The sequence below is a fragment of the Salmo salar genome, chromosome 07 (genome assembly GCF_965601325.2).
Source record: "Salmo salar chromosome 07, fSalSal1, whole genome shotgun sequence".
Lineage (NCBI taxonomy): Eukaryota > Metazoa > Chordata > Actinopteri > Salmoniformes > Salmonidae > Salmo > Salmo salar.
Genome location: NC_138297.1, coordinates 55,051,157 through 55,075,073, shown reverse-complemented (window position 1 = coordinate 55,075,073; position 23,917 = coordinate 55,051,157). Strand labels below are relative to the sequence as shown.

General features: G+C 43.4%; 3 protein-coding genes across 8 annotated transcripts; 1 reads left to right on the top strand and 2 right to left on the bottom strand.

Annotated features, from left to right (window-relative positions):
• The first annotated feature begins 41 nt into the window (after nucleotides 1–41).
• Nucleotides 42–2,865, top strand: bik (BCL2 interacting killer). 2 transcript variants are annotated; one of them, XM_014208490.3, is made up of 7 exons: nucleotides 42–114; nucleotides 208–236; nucleotides 896–930; nucleotides 1,401–1,503; nucleotides 1,856–2,014; nucleotides 2,150–2,264; nucleotides 2,395–2,865. In XM_014208490.3, exons 4-7 carry the CDS (start codon nucleotides 1,409–1,411, stop codon nucleotides 2,500–2,502), a joined length of 477 nt encoding a protein of 158 aa, XP_014063965.1. In that variant the 5' UTR covers nucleotides 42–114; nucleotides 208–236; nucleotides 896–930; nucleotides 1,401–1,408; the 3' UTR covers nucleotides 2,503–2,865. The 2 variants fall into 2 exon arrangements, with proteins under 2 accessions (XP_014063965.1, XP_045578160.1); XM_045722204.2 differs by lacking the exons at nucleotides 42–114; nucleotides 208–236; nucleotides 896–930 and adding an exon at nucleotides 1,095–1,214.
• Nucleotides 2,866–2,870: 5 nt separating this feature from the next.
• On the bottom strand, nucleotides 2,871–5,311 carry mcat (malonyl CoA:ACP acyltransferase (mitochondrial)). Its single transcript, XM_014208489.3, has 5 exons — nucleotides 4,659–5,311; nucleotides 4,355–4,442; nucleotides 4,034–4,251; nucleotides 3,679–3,816; nucleotides 2,871–3,379 (listed from the first exon to the last, which is right to left on the bottom strand). Exons 1-5 carry the CDS (start codon nucleotides 5,148–5,150, stop codon nucleotides 3,107–3,109), a joined length of 1,209 nt encoding a protein of 402 aa, XP_014063964.1. The 5' UTR covers nucleotides 5,151–5,311; the 3' UTR covers nucleotides 2,871–3,106.
• A 253-nt stretch (nucleotides 5,312–5,564) lies between these two features.
• Nucleotides 5,565–17,181, bottom strand: LOC106609557 (differentially expressed in FDCP 6 homolog). Of its 5 annotated transcripts, XM_014208483.3 has the most exons (13): nucleotides 17,012–17,181; nucleotides 16,738–16,925; nucleotides 14,895–15,068; nucleotides 14,428–14,616; nucleotides 13,517–13,747; nucleotides 13,189–13,335; nucleotides 8,747–8,855; nucleotides 8,310–8,521; nucleotides 8,083–8,208; nucleotides 7,773–7,939; nucleotides 7,303–7,504; nucleotides 6,921–7,011; nucleotides 5,565–6,782 (listed from the first exon to the last, which is right to left on the bottom strand). In XM_014208483.3, exons 2-13 carry the CDS (start codon nucleotides 16,831–16,833, stop codon nucleotides 6,583–6,585), a joined length of 1,944 nt encoding a protein of 647 aa, XP_014063958.1. In that variant the 5' UTR covers nucleotides 16,834–16,925; nucleotides 17,012–17,181; the 3' UTR covers nucleotides 5,565–6,582. The 5 variants fall into 5 exon arrangements, with proteins under 5 accessions (XP_014063958.1, XP_082833897.1, XP_082833898.1 ...); XM_082977771.1 differs by having other exon boundaries at nucleotides 16,738–17,154; XM_082977772.1 differs by having other exon boundaries at nucleotides 8,083–8,190; nucleotides 16,738–17,150.
• Nucleotides 17,182–23,917: the final 6,736 nt, after the last annotated feature.

Sequence of the window (23,917 nt, the reverse complement as noted above, 5' to 3'; positions counted from 1 at the left end):
GTTGTTGAGAGAAACACTCCTCAAGGATCTTCCTGGTGTAACTGCCATAGGCGTGGCTGTTGAAATGATAATTGTGGCAGTTACCTGAAAACAACAAGATTAAAGGACGCTGCTGTAAGTAGGAACATTTTAAACAACTGTGAAATGTTCAAAACATTTTTATATTTAAGATATTGTTCTATAATGCCCATATTATTTGCTTTACAGGGCGGCGTCTACTTTAATCTACAAAATAGGTAAGTTTTACATTTTTGTTATTCTACAATGCACCTGTTCCTTTGTTGTCAGACAAGGAACATTGTGTAGACAGATATTGACTGCAGTACTGCTCTTCTATAGATGTGAAAGTCGATGACAAAATATGAATAATGATAGGATCATTATCATTGTTTAAATATTTTACATTGAAATAGGGCAAATTATACTGTCTTTCCTGCTTGTGTGATCTTCAAATCGACCTTAGGTTTGTTTGGTGAAGAGGATGACATCACCTTGTTTTGACAAACCCTTATCAAACATTACTATCCACAAATAATATTTCCCCCAAATTGTTATGATTTGATCATGCTGAAGAGCTAAGGTATATATGATGTTATTAACAATAATATTATTATTAATTTAATAGTTAAATAATTCATAGTATCTTTATTACCTATATTTTACATTGTATTTATTTTTATTTGCCAATTATTTTAAAGCAAGACTAATGACAAATCCATCCTTTCATTGGATTGGTTTGAGACATCACATTTGTAAAGACATTATGTAATATTACAAAATCAAATGTATATTTTAACATGACAAAATACGGAAGCAATTGTTTTGCGATGGTAGCCATTTGGTTGATTTGAGTAATGGAAATCCACCATTTGCATTGTGACTACCTCTCCAACAGCACGTGAGCAGAAGAACAGAACAGCTTAGGGACAGGTGAGCAGAGCCAGGGTTGCGTTCAACACCAAACTCTCTTGTGTTTCACATCCAGATTCCTAGTAAAAACTGACATGACATGCATTAATGTAGGTCACACACACACACACACACACACACACACACACACACACACACACTGTATCTTGAAACCTCACTGAGCCCATCCTGTGCAGTGAATCCTGAAGACGACATCTTTTCAGGATGAGGAAAGTTTGTGTCCACTGACCTGAATAATCTCCCCGGCAACACACTTCTGGTCACATGGCTCAATATTTACACAGGTAGATAATTATGGGCGTTAAATGTATTATGACCATAGTCACACACACAGCTAGGTGCACTGACTCACCTTTTACCACACACACACACACAAAAAAAAACTGTTGTCCTGACATGGCTTCCACATTATTTATGTGCAACACCCTGAAACTCATAACATGCGTGTGGCAAACTCTTTTCTTTATCAGAAAACAAAATGGTGGAGCACAGAAGAGAGCGATGCCGTGCCATTTCCCTCAGGGCTGGACCTAGTGAGGTGGACAACATCACCCTGTCTGATGTGAATCTCAGGTAGAGGCTACGTCACACCAGTCCTGACCTCTTGATCAGTTTACACAGACGATACGAGATAAGAAATTGTTACATTTTACTCAAACTCTGTCAAATCCAAATCAAATCCAATTTTATTGGTCACATACACATATTTAGCTGATGTTATCTCTTATGTCATAAGACATTCAAAGGAGGTATTCAAATCCTAATTTCTTCCTTCATTGAAGTAGTCACCAATTTTACATTATGGGTGAAAGCAAAATGGTTGAAACTGTACACTTTTTTGCTACCCAATCACCGATTACCTCAAGGAATAAAGAACGCATTTCTAATGTTTCGTGAACATAATTTCTGTCCGTCCCTCCTTTAGGATCCATGCCAGGGCTGCCCGGACTACAGGTCGTCAGCTGGCAGAGATTGGTGACAGACTGGAGCGTGAATGGGCAGAGAGACTCCCTAATCAGTGGCCTGTGCCACAAACTCTCCATGTGACAAGGCCTGCCCACGCCCTGACTAGAAGCATCTACAGGTGAGAGGGCTCAAAGACCAGGATGTATTGTGCCAAACAACTAGTAAATCCGTGCTTATTTTGCACATAAATATTTAACACGCAATAAATAAATAAAAATATGGTTAACAAAGATCTCATGTAACTCATTATCAGGGGGATACAAGGACAGCTTTGGGGAGTGAAGAGTTTGCCCGGTGTGGCCAAAGCCTGGTTGGCCTCCGCTGTCCACAGGCAGGCTACACAGAGAGCAGAGGCTTGGGTAACCTGGGTAAGAGCCACTAGCACACTTCCTATACCTACAGTATATACTTCTCATGTGCATTGGGGGTAGGGGCTAAGGGTAGATTTGGGATAAGTCTCTTACTACTACTCGTGTGTTGTCCCTTGCCCCTACACAGGTTTCCAGTATTCAACCTGCTAACTACCCTGGTTGGGCCAAAGCAACACTTGCCACTGTGGCACTGGTGGCCACGGTAACCATTTGCACTGCATTGTGGAAGGAGTAGAAAGGATAACCGCTGCACTGAGGGGGCCTTGGCTGGACTTCTGGCTACAATGTTTTGTGTTGGACAATTTCCTAATTGAGTGAGATTTTTAAACAATTTTTACTATAGACTTTAATTTAAGAAAAAAAGAAAGTGTGTGTTCTTGAATTGATTGTGCTGGATCACGGTTTTTATAGTCTTATCAACTAATGCATGTTTTAAAGACTGTTGCTGGTCTGCAGTCTTTTCTATGAAGATTGGGCCTGTTACTGGTTAGACATTTAATTGCCACAACTATCTTATGTAGCTTATTACACCATTAAATGGACGCTGGAAAATTATTTTTTAATGACTTGAGAAAAAAATTAAACTTGAAAAACCAAACTGACTTGACTCATAAATACCAGGTATTTATTAATTGGTGCAAGGTCACTTGAATGAGTTCATATGGACAGTCATTTCTGTCACATTGAAGGAAGTATACTGTAGGTAATGTATGTGTGTCTGTCTTTAGTACTGTTTTACTCATTTTGGGAGATTGTCAATGGGTGTATACTGTACAGTATTGATACGAGTCTCTTCACAAATCCATGAGTCCTGTCTCACTCCTCAGACCATAATCATCTCAGTCATCGTGGGTGGTGACGTCCACGTGTGTGTAGCTCTTGTAGGCCTTCATGTTGCACTTCTGCAGCGTGGCCCCCAGCTGCTTCCCGGGGCCCACCTCGTAGGTGTGGGGGAAGCTCTGACCCTGGGTCCTCTCGAACACCTCGTGGAGGGTCTGCTCCCACTTCACTGGCGACACCAGCTGCTTGGCCAGCTGCCTGCGCACGTGGCCCTCATGCATGTAGCGCTTGGCGTCCACGTTGGAGTACACATTGATCTCGGGCCGACGTACCTAAGTTGGGATGGGTAGAGAGACGGCTTTGGTAAAGGATTTTTCCACTCCTTTAAATTTATTTAGGCATTTTTATGGAGGGAAACTGTAAATGTTTTTAAACAGACTTATACAATTGACAATCTGTCTATGGCCCATGTTAAGAATCAAATCTTGTAAACTCCACCATACTTCAACCAACACGACTGGAGATATTATATACTTGACATATGCTGTATATTGTAATGTCCTGGCTCCACAGTACATTGACCAACTGGAAATTGAAAATATATTATTGACTGATTGATGAAGTTCCGTACCTCCACCTGTCTGAGGACGTCTCTCAGGGGCTCGGTGGCAGACTCCATCAGCGCCGTGTGGAAGGCCCCACTCACCGGGAGCGGCCGCGCACGCAGGAAGTGAAGTTTCCTCGAGTTCTGTTGTAGGAAGTCCAGTGCCTGAGGGAGGGAGGACAGGAGGAAGTGTCTGACTCATTCCCAATGTCAATTCCAGCCCTAGCCCCTTCCCCTAACCCATTTAGGTATATCTGATAAGTAGGCCTATAGCCTGCTTGACCCTAATCTCAAATAAATGTGAGGTACGTAAAGCCAGGATGTTGTGGCCCAAGAGAGTGACACAACTTCAAAGAATAATGACTCCCCATCCATCCACTACCTCTTTGTGGCCGGCGATGACTCTCCCGTCGGGGAAAAGGTAGTTGGCCACGCTGCAGACGGGCTCCTTGATGCCCAGGCTAAGGCAGTGCTCCCTGGCCTGCAAACAGGCATGTTTGTACTTAGCCTGGGGCCGTCCCATTACCGACAGCATGCCGCTGGGGATCAGCTCTGACGCTTTCTGCATGGCCTCTGCTCGCACCTTCACCACATACAGCGCTGTAGGATGAAAGAGACAAAAAAAACTATGGCGACTTAGAATTGTTTACTGTCCGTTCATAATTAAGTATAGCACAGCATTGGATAGACTATTGAGGCTCACCTTCTGCGAAATCCATGGCACCAGAAAACACCAGGGCTGCAAACTCTCCCACACTAAATCCTGCAGCAGCCACACAATTCTCAATGGCCTTGAGATGGATGAGGTCGCATATGATGACAAGATGTTTGTAGAGAAATACAATATTATTGGTATAAAACATCAGGGTGTCTTAGGCTGTATAGTTAAACATATTTAATGTATACTTTGCCATTAAATGCACACTTGTAACTAATTAAATAAGATGCAACTCACACAGCATCGGCGCATAAGCGGCTACAGACATGGCAACTACTATGTGGCTTACCGCTGGATTTTCGTGGTTCAGCCTCTCCACAGCTGCCAGTGATGTGACAAACACTGCGGGCTGACAGTGGACTGTCTTCATCAATTCCTCCTCTGGTCCATCTAGGCACAGAGACAGCAAGTCGTAGCCCAGTATCTTCTGCGCGACGGCAAACATGTCCTTGACGTTTCTGTATTTCAGAAGCCCGCGACCCATACCCACGAACTGACTCCCCTGCCCGGGAAAGAGCAGCACAGAACACTCGCTCGGTTTCTTTTTGGGTCTCCGTTGCTCTTCCTCCGTGGGCTCATTCTCCACAAGTTGGTCTTTGGTCTCGGGTGATGTTTGTGTCCCGTTCTGTGAGCCATGCTGATGGGGGTTGTTTGACACTTTCCTGCACAAGAAGGGAAATGACCTAAGCTCCGTTATTGAGGGTGTCATCATGTTGAGGAGAGTAGCGCCTCTCATGTTGACTGATACACCTTTTCGCAGGACGACAACGTTAATGTGCATAGTATTGCCACGTGCAATCTCTAAATGTGGTGTCCACCGAAGCGGTTCGTAGGTTTTAATAAGTTCACGGAACTCATATTATACACTCCATGAGACTATCAATCGGCGCAGGTGCGCAGCCATATTGCTTAGGAGAGAAAAGTCGCTTTCAAATGACGTAGACGATGGTCAGAGTTTGGGCGCGTTGCAGATTCACAAGAAATCACACAAAAACATCACAACACGCCAAAAATACTCACATTGAATTAGCAATCTTTAGTTAGAAATATAGCACGTGTTCGTTTGAATATTTTTTCATTACTTGGTAGGCCTATTTACCTACACAAACTAATATGTTCAACTTCTGTAGGCTATCGAAAAAACACCAACCACTCGATATACTGTATAATACTATATGTGACATATGGACATGAGTAAGACGTATTTAGATATTTATTTTAAATATTAGTACATATTACATATGCATTTGAAATATAAGTCAATATATTAGGCATATGTGAGCCACAGATTTAAGACATTACTTCAAAGAGATTGCATTCAAGAATAAAAGAGAGAAAAAAAATTATTGTGTTGTGCTGAATATTAGGCCTATTTCAAAAGGGGACTGTACATATTTGCGTGTCCCGATTTTTCCTGACATGACACTTGCCCTTTCCTGACAAAAAATGGCATAGATGGGTTTGTTAGACTGCCTTGTATGAAATGGAGAAGAGAGCAATCACGTTGTTCACACACACAACATACCAGTATGTGCACTTCTTTTGTACAGAAATTCAAACCTGTCGTTTATTCTCGGTATTCTATCATTTACAATGACTGTTGTCCCCTAGCAAGATGGAAATCTGAACAGTCAGTTGGTTGATGAGGTGTTTCTCAGTTCTTGAAGTAGTGTATAGGCTACAGGGTCCACCTTCCAAGAATCATAGTCCTCATCATGTGTCATGTTCGTACGGAACGGAAGAAACAAAAATTAGCATTCTTATTGCACAGGTAGTATCTCCTCGATCAAAGCACTTTCTAATAGGAAGACAAATTCCCTTTAATTTATTTTTTACAGATCCTACTCATCTCCTAGTCAGCACTACCATTGGTAGAGGTCGGGTTCCTCCCCGACTACATTCCAGATCTTCAAAGCCTTGATTGGTATTTAACACATCAGCTAAGCACCTCATATGATGTAGAAATCTGATGCCCGACTGCACAGTCGATGACGTGGCACGCAACCATTGATTGATGCAATGCAACACCTGCGCATCTAGTCGGGCAGGAACTCGGCCAGACTGTTGACATGTAAAACAACTGGGAATGTTCGACATTGCAGCCGACAGTGCAGACGACTCCCGAATGACTGATCTGCAAAGATCCTTGCATCATAAATAACTACAATATTATTTGTAGATCAGTCAGTCAGTCACAATTTACCCATGACACATCACGATCCCCCAGGCTCTGACAGGGTGATAGCCTCCATCTGTTCCTGTAGTCCTTTCTCTTCTGTAGCCGATTGGCTCTCAAGTATTTGCTGAGTTTCTTGATTGGCTCTTGGTTGGAGTTTAGCGATAAACTCACTGCTGGCTAACGCCCCCTCCTGTTTCGGGCAGGTGATTTTCGCTGGCAACGATGATAACTTGTCTGTAGCAAAAGATATGGCATACCATATTTAGTATATGTTATTGAATGTCCATCAAATCTGATTTCTTATTGTAGTATTTTTTTTATTGCAACACACACACACACACACACAGAGAGAAATACATGGCAGAGCATTACCCCCAGGAGCGACGGGTTTCATTAGGCGGTTGAGCTGAACGTTCCAGTGTCGGACATGGATGCTGGCTTTACGAAGCTTCTCCTGAACTTCCTACAGACCCAGAGAGAAGGAAACAAGGACATGAGAACAAAGTTAAAGTTGATGTCAGTTGCACTTTGTTTTACCATCTATAATTTACTAGCTGTTATTGACTTATAGGTGCCCTATGCAACAATTCCACCTGCAAATAATTCTATAAAGCTTTCTCACTGTGGAAATTATGGCTGCCTAAAGTCCACTGTAGCTAGATTCCCACCTAAAAAGATCCTGAACAACAGCCTTATCTTGCTCTCCCCTCACCTCCTGCCACCACTTCTCCTCTACCTTTCATCTCTCTCTCACCTCCAGGTGCTGGTGACTCCTCTCTCGGGTCTCTCGGAGGCTCTGGAGCTCCTGGGAGGCGTAGTGGAGGGCAGAGGGGTCTGGCCGCTCTTCCTTAGCTCTGTTTGGGGCCTCCTCTGTGGGGCTGAAGTGGCGGGATGCCTCCTGCTGCTCCTGGAGGAGCAGACACTGCCTGCTCTTCTCCTCCTCTGCCTGCAGTACCCTGGGAGAGGAGAGGAAGGAGGACAACGGTAGAGAGACAGTTGAAAGGGAGACAAGGATAGATTGGAGAGAGGACGAGGGATATAAGGACACAGAAGACAATTCTACTGCAATAGACAGGGACGTTTGGTGATCTGATCTGTGTCTTTAGTCTTGCAGCCATGTGTGTGTGTGTGTGTGTGTGTGTAAAATTGCATGTGTGTGCCTGACTCTCTCCTCCATGTGGGCCTGTATCTCCGTGTTGAGATAAGTTTGCGTAGGCGTGTTACCCTTCTAGCTCCAGCCTGACTCTCTCCTCCTCCATGTGGGCCTGTATCTCTGTGTTGAGAGCAGCCTCCAGTTTGTGCTGGGTCAGCTCCAGCTCCTGGATCCTCTTTCTCTGCTGCTCGGCCTCCTTCTCCTTCTCTGCCATCTCAGCCTGCATGCTCTCCCGCAACTGGGGAACACACGCAGGCAGGCAATCAGGCACGTATACTTGTACACCGGCTGCATTCTCTCACACACACACACACTAATCATTTATCTGGGGAACCTACACAGGTGCACTGATAAACCTCATTCTTCAGTACATGATCTTACCTTCTCTGCCTCCTCTAGCTGTCTCTCCAACTCTCTCTGGACCTCCTTCTGTTGCTGCCTCTCTTTCTCCTCTTCCTCCCTGCGCCGTGCCTCCACCTCTCGCTGGTGCTGTGGGACACATACATCCTACATGTCATGTTAGGTAAGGTATACTATGTATGCATTACCCCCTCTCATCCTTTCGCTCTCTCCTTTTTAATGCCTCACTCTCTCCCCCTCCTGCTCACCTGAATAATACTCTCTATCTCCTGTCCTTGCCGTTCCTTTTCCTTCTCCAGGTCTTGAATGGTAAGATCTTCTGATTGGCTGCCGCGGCTGCTGCTGGCGCTCAGGCTGCGCTCCCGTTGACTCTGCTCGCGCTGGACCCGCCTCTTCAGCTTTAGTTCCTGGTGGAGGGAGGACTTGCGCTCACCCTGGAGACGGACGGCAGTCTGCAAGGCTGGGGAGAGACACACACACACACACACACACACACACACACACACACACACACGAGAATCAGAAAAAAAGCGATGTTCCTTCCCTAATGCTTTTCAACCAAGGGGTCGCCTGCGTGCTAACCAAATGTTTTAACCATTAGGTCAACAGGATATCCTCTTGGTCCGAGGACGACAATTAGGCTTGTGTCTCAGGCAGGGCGTTACACTTGTTCACATCCCCTCACCTTGGGTCCATTCCACCCTCTGTCTCTGGTCAGCGGCACTCATCTCATAGGTCTTGCTGGTGGTCTTCACACAAAAGAGACAACGCTTCCCATCCCTGTCTGGAATAGCCTAAGACAAAGAGGACAACTGGTGGTTGACTACCAGGGTGACATTGACTTATCAACACCCCAAGTTCCGCTCAGGTAATCCCAACCATAAATGATCAGCATTAGCATCAGGCTCGCAACAGGTAACCCTCATTGACTCTTGTTGTAATCCACATCCTAGTTCAAAATATAGGCCCAATGGTACAGTTCTAGACAAGCTTGTATCTATACCAATTCAAGCTAACCCTATGGTATTTTCAAATAAGGGGTTACCAACTGAGCATAGTGTGCTGATATTAGAGTCCGATATGAAATCCTGCAGCTGTGGCGTTGGACTGATTCATGTAAATGCCAGAAGTTTGATCTTGAACTCTGACCTCTCAAACCAATGTGGACATTCTGGTAATATCTGAAACAGCAAAAATGGAAGAGGGAAAGAGTAAGGAACTTGTCTGTCGGCCCTGCATTAAAGACCAAAAGTGGTTAAAGAAAATTATGATAAATAAAAGTATACCAGTTTCATTTAAGGACCAAAAATGGACAGCTGTGCCATATAGATTGCCAAATAGTTGGGAAGAGATTTTCGATACACCAATTCCATGGCACATGGTTTATGAACTGATACACAAAACAACGCCGGATTCAAAAGTTAAAATTGTTCCATTACAATTATACAAAATTCTTGCAACCAATCACACACCACACACACACACACACACACACACACACACACACACACACACACACACACATCTCAGCGCTGCAGATTTTGCTGCGAAAAGACAGAATCATTAGATCATTTGTTTTGGTACTGTCCATATGTGTCTTGTTTTTGGTCACCGGTTCAGGAATGGCTGAAGAATTGCAACATTTACTTGGAGCCAACTCTGCAAATAGCACTGCTGGGTGATTTGAAAAGTCATAGACAATCAATAATTTTTGACCAAAAATGTATTTACATTTACAATCTGTAGAAACTATGAGAATAGAAAGGTTCAGAACTTTTGTGAAACATCACAGCACAGTTGAAAAATATATGGCAAATAGAAATCAAAACTGGATGGTGTTCAAATAGATGGGAGGGGTTGAGGGAAACTTGGCTAAATAAGACTGTGCCGGATACTGATGCGTCTCTGGCTGGTTATAATGTTTTGGATCTGACAGAGGTGGAGGTGTCACCATATTTACAAAGGACAACTTAAATGTTTCCGTATCTCTCACTACCTCTGTCCCTAAGCAATTTGAATGTCTAGTCCTAAAACACCAGGCTCAACATTAACAGTGAAGATGCGACTCCGGGATGCTGGCCTTCTAGGCACTGAAGTTGGTTACAATGCTGAACTACAGTCAGGTCAAGAACCTGGTAAGGATGATGAGCACGCAGATGAGCATCCCATAGACAGTTTCTGATAGTTTGTGCAGAAATTCTTCAGTTGTGCAATCCCACAGTTTCATCAAGTGTCTGGGTGGCTGGTCTCAGACAATCTCGCAGGTCAAGGTCCCCGGATGTGGAGGTCCTGGGCTGGTGTGGTTACATGTGGTCTGCGGTTGTGAGGCCGGTTGGACGTATTGCCAAATTCTCTAAAATGTTGGAGGCGGCTTATGATAGAGAAATAAACGACATTATCTGGCAACAGCTCTAGTTGACATTCCTGCTGTCGGCATGCCAATTGCATGCTCCCTTAACTTGAGACATCTGTGGCATTGTGCGGTGTGACAAAACTGCACATTTTAGAGTGGCCTTTTATTGTCCTCAGCACGAGGTACACCTGTGTAATAATCATGCTGTTTAATCAGCTTCTTGATATGCCACACCGGTCAGGTGGATATTTTTGTTCAGTATAGTATACCTTTTTTCAAGATGCGTGATGAAGAGAATCATCCAGCCCTCTGGGTATCTAACTACACCCTCATATGCCATGTCTTGAAATACGCAGACAGATTAACAGACATAGCACTGTTTCAGCAGCTACACTTGTCTAGATGATGTGCTATACTGTTTACACCATATAAACCATTGTGCTGCCTTATTTATTGACCTGTCAAAAGTATTTGATACTGCTGACCATTTCTTACTTGTACAAAGGTTGTGTGAAATATGTTAGATCAGGCATCTTGCAGATGGTTCAATAACTATCTAATGGACAGGACACAACTTGTACTGACGGTATCAAAACTAGCTTCCTCAATATTATCAAAGGTTTGCCAGAGGAGTCGATGGCCCTGTTCTCTTCACTAGTTCTATAAATAATATTGGTCAACCTGCTAAAACCTGTAACATTTATCTCAATGCGGATGATACAGTTATTTACTCCTGTTCCCCCTCTTAACAGCAGGCCATTCAAAACCTTCAGCATGGTTTTGACTCCATTCAAAAATTGCTTACTGATCTTAAACTAGTGCTAAATGCTAATAAAACCAAGTTCATGTTCTCCAGGTCTCGTAATATTAACTTTGAGGACCTACATATTTGCACATTGAAGGGAGCCCAAATTGAACAAGTCCTCCATTATAAGTGCTTGGATGTTTGGATTGATAAGCTGTCTTTTAAAAACACACATTGAAAAACTGACAAGAAAGTTGAGAATTAAGATTGATTTCTATAAAAGAAACCAATCCTGCCTCACTTTGGAAAGTAGAAGGAAGATTGTTCAAGCAACGCTTCTCCCAGTACTTGATTATGGTGATGTAATCTACATGCATGTGGCAGCCTCTGCTTTAAAACCTTTAGATTCAAACTAGCATTCAGCAGTTTGTTTTATCACTGGGGACAATGTTCCGTACACATCACTGCATTTTGTATAATTCTGTTGGCTGGAAGTCTAACTACCAGAAGGGTCCAGCATTGGTTACTTTTTGTACATAAAGCGGTTCTTCAGAGACTTCCCCCACTACATCAGCTCACGTATTAACTGAAGATCCAGCCATTTTCAGACCCGCTCTCTGGACTGACTGCTTCAGGAGGTCCAGCTCATGGAATAGCCTTCAGGTCACCTTGAAATTAGACTTTAAGGGAGGTGATGCGAGAGTTGTGTTTGTTTTGATTAATCCGGTTTTATTTATTGTATGTTAATGTTCACAGGAATCCCTTTCAAATTAGACCCTGGTCTCAATGGTGACCCACCCTGTAGAAATAAAAGTTGAATTAAACAAATACAAAACATGACCAAAAGTATGTGGACACCTGCTCGTCGAACATCTCATTCCAAAATCATGGGCATTAACATGGAGTTGGTCCCCCATTTGCTACTATAACAGCCTCCACTCTTCTGGGAAGGCTTTCCACTAGATGTTGGAACATTGCTGCAGGGACTTGCTTCCCTTCAGCCACAAGAGCATTTGTCAGGTGGGGCACTGATGTTAGGCGATTAGGTCTAGCTCGGAGTCTGCATCCAATTAATCACAAAGGGGTTCGATGGGGTTGGAGTCAGGGCTCTGTGCAGGCCAGTCAAGTTCTTCCACATTGATTTTGACAAACCATTTCTGTACGGACCTGGCTTTGTGCACAGCAGCATTGTCATGCTGAAACATGAAAAGGGCCTTCCCCAAACTCTTGCCACAAATTTCAAAGCACAGAATCGTCTAGAATGTATGCTGTAGCGTTAAGATTTCCCTTCACTTGAACTAAGGGGCCTAGGCCAAACCGTGAAAAACAGCCCCAGACCATTATTCCTCCTCCACCTAACTTTACAGTTGGCACTATGCATTTGGGTAGGTAGTGTTCTCCTGGCATCTGCCAAACCCAGATGTCTGGGTCAGACTGCCAGATGAAGTATAATTCATCACTCCAGAGAACGCGTTTCCACTGCTCCAGAATCCAGTGGCGGCGAGTTTTACACCACTCCAGCTGACCCTAGGCATTGCGCATGGTGATCTTAGGCTTGTGTGCAGCTGCCCGGGCAATGAAACCCATTTCATGAAGCTCCAGACAAACAGTTATTGTGCTGACGTTGCTTCCAGAGGCAGTTTAGAACTCGGTAGTGAGTGTTACAACTGAGGACAGAGGATTTTCTGCAGCTGGCGGTCCCGTTCTGTGAACTTGTGTGGCCTACCACTTTTTTTTCACAGTTGACCGGGGCAGCTCTAGCAGGGCAGAAATTTGACAAACTGACTTGTGCCAAGTTGAATGTCACTGAGCACTTCAGTAAGGCCATTCCACTGCCAATGTATGTCTATAGAAATTGCATGGCTGTGTGCTCGATTTACTTTTGTGTCCACATTCTTTTGTATATATAGTGTACGTCTCAGTCTCAGGTATAAAGTAGTGATTCACTCAGCCATTAGCAAAACAATTAAACTATCCTAGCCAAGATTTTTTCTACCGCTTTTGTGGATTGAAAGATTAACAAAATTACCTCCACAACACAATTCTGGTCCAATGGAATCTCTCCCTTCTTGTCTTTCAGGTCCTCGCTGGCATAGTAGGCCATGAAGGATGGCCTGAGTACAAACCAACGCTCCATCCAGTTCCTGCGCACATGTCCCTTTTTCCACATGTAACCCTGCGAGAGAGAGAGACAGACAGACAGACACAGAGACAGAGACAGACAGAGAGGGATCGATCATTGTCCCTGTAATGTGAATTTCATTCAGCGCAAACACAGATATACACACACACACATAAAAACAGCCCACACACACAGCCCCACCAGGGGCCACATCCATACAGTCCCACCAACTCACCCTCTTGAGGACGTTGTGGTACATCTCCAAGAAGACCTGGTCCAGAGCCAGACTGAAGGCACCCGCATTGCTGACCCTCAGCAGCCTCCCGGCACCCATGTGATCCAGGAACACCCACACCGACATGCCCTTCTCCTGGACAGAGGCATCCTGGGATTGCAGGTCCTCCAGGGGCTTGCCGTCCCACTCCTGGTTCATCGCAGTGGAGATTTTCTTCATCAGGTACTCCACCTGCGCGTGTGTGTGTGCGTTACAAGTCAGAAAAGATCTTTATCCTTCTATGGGTGAATTTGCTGGGACCCATATTCAGAAAGTGATCTAGTAAAGGGATAATGCTGTGGTCGGCAAGTTGCAACACATCTTCATAAAGCCTGCAGATGTTATCAACAGGAAACCAAACCTCCCTCCTATTGGTTTATTCTACTCTGACTTCCTGCTTAGGGGGAGGAGAACAGGAAGTAAGGACCTAGAGTAGAGATATTTTAGCAAAAGCACAGGAGGATGATGGCACCATAATTGGGGAGGACGGGCTCGTTCCAGCCATTATTATGAGCCGTCCTCCCCTCAGCAGCCTCCACTGAGTAAGGGGCTAATCGATAAACATACAGTTTGTATACTGCAAGCGTCAAAGCACACAGTGTAGTCAAAATGGCCACTGGACTGCATAACTACGACTCATTTCTTACTGTTTATATACAGTACTGTAGGTGTGTCTATTAACCCTCTATTTCTCCCTCCCTCTTCAGCTCTCCTCCTTTCCCACCTCTCTCTCTCCCTCCCTCTCCCCCTCTTTTTAGTTGAACTATTTCCTCCCTACCTGTACATCTCTTCTCTCTCTGAAAGATACTATCCGGCTTTATATTTAAATGTCCCAGTGGAGGTCAGTCTCTCCCTGCCCCCACCCCCCTCACCTCCTGTAGAATCATGATGAGTGGGTAGTGGTCCTCCGACAGCAGGTTGAAGAGACAGAAAAGTTTGAAGCAGTCTCTCAGGGAGCACAGCAGCCCCCCCTGGCCGCTGGTAGGTCTGTAGTTTTTCTTCATGGTCATCATCCAGCACAGGTCATCAAACGTCTCCTTGTCGTATGCACCCTCTTTGACCTGGGTGCAGCACACCAGGGGTTCATTCGTTCATTAGTACTGGTAAAGAGTTTTAGATGTTAAACGGATAGTTCACCCAAATGACATATTGGTTTCAATACCCTGTAAGCAGTCCATGGACAAGGTAAGACAGCAATGCATGCTTCGGTTTTGCTCACAGGTTAAGGAAACCAATATGTAATTTAGGGTTAACTAAGATCCAGATCAAGTGCAATTCATCTCCTGAATGGACTCATCTCAATGTGAAAATCCTCAATTGAGTATGATGGGATGGTTACCTTGGCCAGTATGTATTTGTTGAGGTAGTTTACCTTGGCCAGTATGTATTTGTTGAGGTAGGGCATGTAGCCATGGTTTGACACCGGTCCATTGTCATCGTCTTGGAAGTGTTCCTCCAGTGCCACAGGGTCGTGAGGGATGTTCAACACCGTGTACAGGTTGTGGGAGAGAACCTGTGACACACACACACACACACACACACACACACACACACACACACACACACACACACACACACACACACACACACACACACACACACACACACACAGAGAGAAAAATTAAGAAAATGCCTGTGTCAAAGGGAGATTCACAATTGGTTGGCTCAACCCCTCTGTCCTCAGTTGTCCTCTCCTCGCCTCCTTTTGAAAAAGCTCAACGGTAACCGAGGAGAAGAAATGTGGAAACAATACGTTTGAATTAAATTAGACTCCTTCACTCGCTCGTCATCATGTAAATGACATTTCCAGGGGTGGAATCCCAAATTAAATGTGTAAAGTATTAAAAAGACAAGTAGCTAGTTGTACTAGACATTTACTAGATAAAATAATATGTAGCATACAGTTTTTAAATGTGCATACTTATCTCCTCCAAGTAAACAGCTGATTTAAAGGGGGTGTGGCGGATTTCAAAACTCTTCTGTGAAGGATACTCGCGCTTCCTCGGCGGGAGGACGTTATCGAGGATGCGAGGACACTCCTCCATTTGAAACTAATTGACACTATCCTCGACCACTCTACAACTTAGCGGGTTCCGGGTCACCAAGGAGAAGGCGGAGGATTCGAGGAGAGGATGGTCTTTTGGCCAAATGAGAATCTCCCATAAATGACCCTTTAAATGTATAATGTTACTGTCAATATTACATCTACTATTCCTATATTTATATACACTATCTAAGTGGTCACTGAAATAGTTCACAACTTCTAATCATATGAAAAAACAAATAGGCCAATGATAAAAACCAAAGCAAGCAGTGTAAACAGACCTCTGACTGACTGACTGACTCTCACACACACACACACACACACACACACACACACACACACACACACACACACACACACACACACACACACACCTCAATGTGAGCATGTCTGGACACCTGCCTGCTATTTCCTGGGATTCTCACCAAAGGGAGAACGCAACTTGTTTGAACTCGACAGGCCAGAGACTGAGTGAAGGGGAAGATGACTGGGAGAGATGTCTGAACACACAGCACCATCTGTTTCTGCTGTACAGTAAACTCTGATATGTTGTCATGTGTACAGGTTGACTGCAGTAAAGGGAGAGGGCCAGTCCTGGACTTTGAAACGAGGGCATAGGTGACTATCGACTGACTTTAATGCTCCCATTTCTGTGTGTAGGCTGCCGCTGTTGTGATTACTCACTGAAAGAGAGTTTCATGGATACACACTCATGAGGGTGTATCCATGTGTTAAAGTCACCAATGTATCCAAATTGTGTGTGAGTGAGAATGTTTTCATGTGCATGTTTCTCATTCTGAGCAGTATTCCTGCATGATCCATGTGAATTATTATTTTTACTGGCGGACTGTAACTTTATAAATGGTATACATCCCTAGATTCAAGCTGAATAATGTATTATAGCCTAATATAATAACTTGTAAGAGGCTAACAATGTATTTTTTAGGCTATCTTGATCAGCTCTTCAAACCTCAAAATGTTTGTTTATGAGGTTATCTAAACAAACGATTATGTGGATATTATTATGTGAATTGTAGGCTCTGAGTAACAAGCTGGCACCAGAGGCACAGAAGCAATTCAACACCCATTTCCTGATTATAAAGCTCAGCACTTGGAAATATTACACTTCAAATCTAACCTTCAGCTGGGACTTCGATACTTTGCCGCATTTCTCCATGTCCAGCGATATGAACGCGTACCAGATGGACTTGAGCAGTTCGGATTGCAGTTCCATTGTGGAGACAGACGTCTTTGCGTCTACATTCCGAAGCGTGCGGAGTTGTGCACTGAACAGTGATATCAGTATTGCAAACTGAAGTGGAAGCACTTAACGAGAAGGCGAACAGGACACGTTAAGAAAAGGGGTGGAGAAGAGAGGAACAATTATGTAACCGAAGTAAAATACTACCTACCTTATAAACCTATAATAATGTTTTAGGTCACTCAAAGTTAAAACTTTGGAAAACTCTGTCATCCTTGTAAATTATTGACCTCTCTCTTTCAAGTGGGTGGTGGTAAATTAACCCCAGCCCTTGGTTAATGTCATTGATATACATACGCGATATGAGTCTTTTCCCCAACGCAGTTAAGACAGAACCACGCCCCGTTATTCAGAGGCGTTCTATCTACTACGCTCCCACTGGCAAACTAGTGTTGTTTGAAGTTATATTATCATTAATAGTCTATTATCAGGTAAAATCATATGCTTACTATTCATCATTTCTCAAATATGTATTAGCTAATCATTCAGTCAAATAAGCAATGCTACAGCCATTGAATCTGTCTTTGAGCGTTTAGGGATGTTAATGGCTAGTTTGTTCCAACACATTATGTTATTATATTTTTCAATCTTGAAATACAAGGGTAAATGTTATTAATCAGTGACTGAAATGTCGCACTTCGTGATATTCCCTTCCGGACTTGGAGAGCGCTCAAGGCTTTGTAGAACACCGGTTATTAAGAATAACTGGGCGTGGTTTTGACTTCACTGCGTTGGGGAAAAGACGCAGTCGGCGTTATCACCACCCACCACGCTTACATCCCCCAGCAGCCACTCTGGGTTTGAGTCACACTCTCACACGTCCACAAACTCACAAGTTGTTTCCTTAAAAGTAAGCGAGTGACTGTAGACAGGTCCGGAATTATGAGCGGGCCTACCGTACACCTTGCCAGTCCAAATTAAATATTTATAGTTTATTTGACCGGACAGAAAGACGCATCGACCTCAGTTAAAGCATCCGCGCGAGCGAAACAGCGCCCCGCTGTCTTAGTATGTGTAGACCGTATATCTGATGCTGTCTGGACCAAAAGAGAATGACATGTCACACTAGTTCTGTCCAGCCATCGTCAGATACATGGGGAACTGTTTCACTCGCTCGAATGCTTTCTCCGGAAACATAGTTTCAGCAGAGAGGAAGAGGCGAAGCGAGAGGGCTCACTCTCGCCAAAATCTGTCCAGCGTAAGACAATGAGTTTTTATGGGCATAATATGCAGACATAAGATCATCGCCTGCCTCCCCCCCTTTCGGACAAAGACTACCATTGTTAGGGCGGAGACAGGAGCGTCTCGTCATTATATACAGATCTCTTGTTTCAGCCTGTTGCGAAATGGAAAGGAAGGTTAGCGGGTGCACAGTCTCTGTTAGGATGCTGGATTCCCCTAAAGTAAATTGAGGTTTCGCCAAAATTATATAATTACTCCTGTCTAAATAAAATCATTCAAAATATTTCACCAGGAAGGATGAGGATCATTAGCTTCTTATTTTTTTTAAATAGCTGTGGACAGGGGAGGAGCCAGACTCTGGACACCCCTGACATCTGATTGGCCAACCCGGGTGTCACCCCAAAATTTCATTTTCTACTGGCAGTTTGATGCTGATTGACATCTCATTTCACCTCTTGTTGAAAGAAGCGTTTATTTTGACGTTTGGCGGCTCCATGAGCTCTTTTCTTGATTGGCGAAAGCATCATATTTGAAGTCAATTTTAAGGTTTAGCATCGGGTTTAGGTTTCCTGAACAACTTTTACAAAAGTTGAGTCGCTGTGTAAGTTATCGTTTGACCTTTGGCTCCATTAACAGACAGTTAATCAGATAAGAGAGATCGGTTCCCAATTTACCCTAACGTTATGTTTACATCTGTGCTAGTAATACACACATATACAGTGCAGTGTCGTAAGTTACAGTATACGAATATTTAGCTAATGTGGGGTAACTAGTAGGCTGCAGCTGTCTGTGTTCAGCAAGTTAACATTCAGCAATTTCAAATCCACTAACTCAGTTAGATTTTCGTACTTGAACTCATTATTATTAATCTGTTAACGTTACTCAAATAGGAGAGAGAAAAGTGGTCGGGACAGACCGTCTACTCTCCTTGACTTTGTTGTGTTTCTAGAACCTTATAAAGAGGTCTTCCATGAGCTATTTCGACTTTGTTAGATTTCTGTTACTCCAGTCAGCAGTGCTTCTTGCGAGAGAAACTTCTCAGCTTTAAAACGGATTAAAACCCACCTTAGGACAACAATGGTTGATGACAGGTTAAGTCACCTTAGAATTCTCTGTGTTGAGTCAAGGAGGGCACGCTCCCTCAACATGGATGAGTTTGTGAAACATTTTGCCAGTTCTCACCAGAACCACAGAATTATGCTGTTTTAAATCTATCTAGGATCATTTGGAATTTAGGTGGTCCCTCTGGTCATGATTAAAACCTGCACTGTGTACTAGCTAGTACACTGACATTCTTAAATGATAAATCCAAAGGGTATCATGTCACACAGGTTTAATTTGGTCTTGAATTAGGCCAATTCCCAAACTTTTCTTTGCTATTAGTTAACGTAATATAAACTCAGCATCAAAAGAAACGCCCTCTCACTGTCAACTGCATTTATTTTCAGCAAACTTAACATTTGTAAATATTTGTATGAACATAACAAGATTCAACAACTGAGACATAAACTGAACATGTTCCACAGACATGTGAAATTGAATAATGTGTCCCTGAACAAAGGGGGGGTCAAAATCAAAAGTAGCAGTCAGTGTCTGGTGTGGCCACCAGCTGCATTAAGTACTGCAGTGCATCTCCTCCTCATGGACTGCACCAGATTTGCCAGTTCTTGCTATGAGATGTTACCCCACTCTTCCACCAAGAAACATGCAAGTTCCCGGACATTTCTGGGGGAAATGGCCCTAGCCCTCACCCTCTGATCCAACAGGTCCCAGACGTGCTTAATGGGATTGAGATCCGGGCTCTTTGCTGGCCATGGCAGAACACTGACATTCCTGTCTTGCAGGAAATCATGCACAGAACAAGCAGTATGGCTGGTGGCATTGTCATGCTGGAGGGTCATATCAGGATGAGCCTGCAGGAAGGGTACCACATGAGGGAGGAGGATATCTTCCCTGTAACGCACAGCGTTGAGATTGCCTGCAATGATAACAAGCTCAGTCCGATGATGCTGTGACACACCGCCCCAGACCATGACGGACCCTCCACCTCCAAATCGATCCCTCTCCAGAGCACAGGCCTCAGTGTAACGCTCATTCCTTCGACGATAAACGCGAATCCGACCATCACTCCAGGTGAGACAAAACCGCGACTCGTAAGTGAAGAGCACTTTTTGCCAGTCCTGTTTGGTCCAGCGACGGTGGGTTTGTGCCCATAGGCGATGTTGTTGCCGGTGATGTCTGGTGAGGACCTGCCTTACAACAGGCCTACAAGCCCTCAGTCCAGCCTCTCTCAGCCTATTGTGTACAGTCTGAGCACTGATGGAGGGATTGTGCATTCCTGGTGTAACTCGGGGAGTTGTTGTTGCCATCCTGTACCTATCCCGCAGGTGTGATGTTCGGATGTACCGATCCTGTGCAGGTGTTGTTACACGTGGTCTGCCACTGCGAGGATGATCAGCTGTCCATCCTGTCTCCCTGTAGCGCTGTCTTAGGTGTCTCACAGTACGGACATTGCGATTTATTGCCCTGGCCACATCTGCAGTCCTCATGCCTCCTTGCAGCGTGCCTAAGGCACGTTCACGCAGATGAGCAGGGACTCTGGGCATCTTTATTTTGGTGTTTTTCAGAGTCAGTAAAAAGGCCTCTTTAGTGTCCTAAGTTTTCATAACTGTGACCTTAATTGCCTACCGTCTGTAAGCTGTTAGTGTCTTAACGACCATTCCACAGGTGCATGTTCATTAATTGTTTATGGTTCATTGAACAAGCATGGGAAACAGTGTTTAAACCCTTTCCAATGAAGATCTGTGAAGTTATTTGGATTTTTATGAACTATCTTTGAAAGACAGGGTCCTGTAATAGCGCCGTTTCTTTTTTTGCTGAGTTTATATGAGCATAAATATGATACTGTAAGTTTGTAATATTGATGAGCACCAAATGTATTTTTATTTTTCAAGTCCATTTCTGCTTGATACCTGGTATGTCAAATTGCAGTGTGCTTTTTCAGAAATGTACTTTTTTGTAAATAAACTATGAAATTTATGTAACACACAAATGCTATCTTATCTCCTTGGTGCTTGAGCTTTATTTCTGAAAATATTTTGGATGTTCAAGACTAGACCCAGATTATATATTAATGAAAACAGAGTGACCCAAATCTCTCCAGTATGTGAGTACTGTGTGTGTGTGTGTGTGTGAGAGTGAGTGAGTGAGTGAGTGAGTGAGTGAAAGAAAGAAAGAAAGAAAGAAATTGAGCTGCAGTTCCGAGGTAGAGACCCTGACTATTCATAGTATGTTAAAGAATTCTAGTGAAGTAACCCTTTTGGACCACATTATCTACCACATTGAAGAACTACGGGTTAAGTGGATTATCACTTCTACCTCTAATCAGCAATCATAGGATTCATTCATGCTCCTTAAATGCCAGGTTAGGGTTACACACAAATTTTCGGTCATGGTCTATGGACCCCCTGAAGTAGCCTTGCCCCCCCCCCCCCCCCGGCCACCCCATCTATAAAACTCTAGTTCTGCCACTGGCTGTGGATTGTTTCAAATCTGTAGGCCTATGCCTATTTGGGAAGCCCGCGAATTTGGGAAGCGCTCAAGCAATAGGCCTACATGATTGAGTTGCGGCTGTTAGTTATAAGCATTTAACATTTTGCAACAAGAAGTAGGGGAGTGGTGTGTGCAGTGCTTGACTTGGGCATGAGCTCACCAGAGCTGAGTACCAGAACCTTACATTTTCTACTGCTTGAGTTCCTGCACATCTTCTAAAATATTAGCTCAAAAGTATTGTACAGTTCCTGCACCTAAATATAAACAGTACCCCTGCACCAAAAATGAGTACCTGCATCTATTTTAGTCCAAGTCAATCACTGGATGTGTGGCAAAGATATGGCTTGCCTCTCTGGAATGAATGCACTCAGCTCTCCAGAATGCGCTCAGCTGTTTCTCGCTAATTCTTGTGCATTCGTTGTTTCATTGTGGGAATTGTTTCCTCTTCGATTGCTTATTTTTTATCAAGTCCCCATTACATATGTTACCAATGTCATGAAGCTAGCCCTTTCAGTGAATTGGCTAGCAGAGATGTGAACACCCCCCCCCCCCCCCCCCCCCCCCGATAACCACCGAGACATCTATTCTAAGAACAATGGACGCCTGACGTATCCATAACAACAGACGCTATCAGGAGCCGCCGATAGAGCTACAACCATGAAAGACTCTGACTTCTGGGGAAGTAACCAGAGACTCTCTGATGAACTGACAATTCCAACAGAGAAGACAACAACGACATATGGGCGTAAATATATTGATTGCAATTATTCCCGAATGAGTGAACATTCATGTGCAAAGGATTAGCATTTCAATGAATATAATTATCCACTGTGTGTAGTGATCCATTTTGTCTTTCCCGCTCCTTTATCAGTCCACACCCCCTTTTCTTTGTATACCAAGCCGTCATATTGGTTTAGCCCACTAGGGGATCTTCCCTATCATTGTTAGTAACCAATACACTGTTTGTTATGCATTTATGTGATTATTTAGTTAGTTAGTAAATAAATGATTAAGCCAATTGGTGTATGGATGATTCATAGTTTAGGCTGGGTTCGTGCAGATAACCAACAATTTACGACATTTGGAAACAATAATTCATTAATAGAAGACTAATTGAGTTATATTTGGAAAATTATAACTGTAATCTGAAGATTTTCCATGATTCCCCAACTTCCTAGTTAATTAAATTGACATGATTAGTTTAATCACGTAATAATAATTAGAGAATTGATTTGATAAAATAACAGTCTTCACATTTAATGATAGCCAGAGACACGACATCAGTAGGCCTAGTAAATGTATCGTTAATCCAGTGTCATTTACATTAGTTTCTGTTAATGCATGTATTAACTATAGTAATTTACCTTTCTCATTATGTTTGCAGTGTTGAGTTCACAACCTCAAACTATTGAGAAACAAGTTTTGGTTAATTTCATAACAATTACAAGTTTTGTCAAATATTTGTTCATTGTCTTTTGTTTGGAGTGCTTTGTGAGCATGAGCATGTTTTCTGTCCTGATAAAGTCGAGGGAGAGTGCGCCTGAGCACGTACAGAAGCAGACGTACCTGGCCTGCTGCATGCAAAAGTAGGAAAGTGTCTATTTTGCAATGTCAGATTTCGTGATTGTCATAACTCACCACATCCACCGCTAATAATCTGAGCTTCGCAGTAATTTCTTCTTGACCTCAAGGAAGTGTTTCTTTAACATCCATTGCGAGTGATAGTTCCTCAGTATTTGAAATAGCTTTCCAACACTCCCGGCCTCGATAATCACCAAGCCTCGGTGTGAAATATCCTGATCTGATCATTCCATATATCCGGATAAAACGCTATAAAAAACTGCTGTTCCAGCTGGAAAATTGTTCCACGAAAATGCCCATATAAAAAATTATGAGAACTGGTATGCAGATCTGTAGAAATTGTAGGATAAATTGTAAGCTTCCCCAAACTTGAAACTAAAGAGCTGCCTATGGTCTTTACTATAACACCCATAACAAAATGATGCGTGCACACATAGGAGGACCCATGAAAAAACGTGCCCGCTTATGGAAATCAATGGCCATTCAACTGATTTGTCTGTAGAGGAGTTTTTCTCAATAGTCGGAAGAAGTTTACTCCTATAAGGAATGTCTCTCCTTATCAGCTTTCCTTCATCTGACTGCAATGATTTTAAAGAACTAAACAGGTGTAAGCAAACCCTGGACCCCGGTCATGGCTAGGAGGGATCCTGCTTTTGACAAATTAACATCAGATTTTACTTTTTATGCAGCAGTTTAGGATAATTAACGTAGCAAGTTATGATAATCAAGCTAAGGTTAGGAA

Coding starts and splice junctions, on each gene's coding strand:
- bik (XM_014208490.3), top strand. CDS start 1,409: ATGGTGGAGCACAGAAGAGAGCGATGCCGTGCCATTTCCCTCAGGGCT. Junction 2,015..2,149: donor CTGACTAGAAGCATCTACAG/GTGAGAGGGCTC, acceptor ACTCATTATCAG/GGGGATACAAGGACAGCTTT. Junction 2,265..2,394: donor CAGAGGCTTGGGTAACCTGG/GTAAGAGCCACT, acceptor GCCCCTACACAG/GTTTCCAGTATTCAACCTGC.
- mcat (XM_014208489.3), bottom strand. CDS start 5,150: ATGCACATTAACGTTGTCGTCCTGCGAAAAGGTGTATCAGTCAACATG. Junction 4,252..4,354: donor TGCCATGGATTTCGCAGAAG/GTGAGCCTCAAT, acceptor TTCATCCTACAG/CGCTGTATGTGGTGAAGGTG. Junction 3,817..4,033: donor TCATCGCCGGCCACAAAGAG/GTAGTGGATGGA, acceptor TCCCTCCCTCAG/GCACTGGACTTCCTACAACA.
- LOC106609557 (XM_014208483.3), bottom strand. CDS start 16,833: ATGGAACTGCAATCCGAACTGCTCAAGTCCATCTGGTACGCGTTCATA. Junction 15,069..16,737: donor TATCGAAGTCCCAGCTGAAG/GTTAGATTTGAA, acceptor TGTGTGTCACAG/GTTCTCTCCCACAACCTGTA. Junction 13,748..14,427: donor TCATCATGATTCTACAGGAG/GTGAGGGGGGTG, acceptor ACACACGCGCAG/GTGGAGTACCTGATGAAGAA.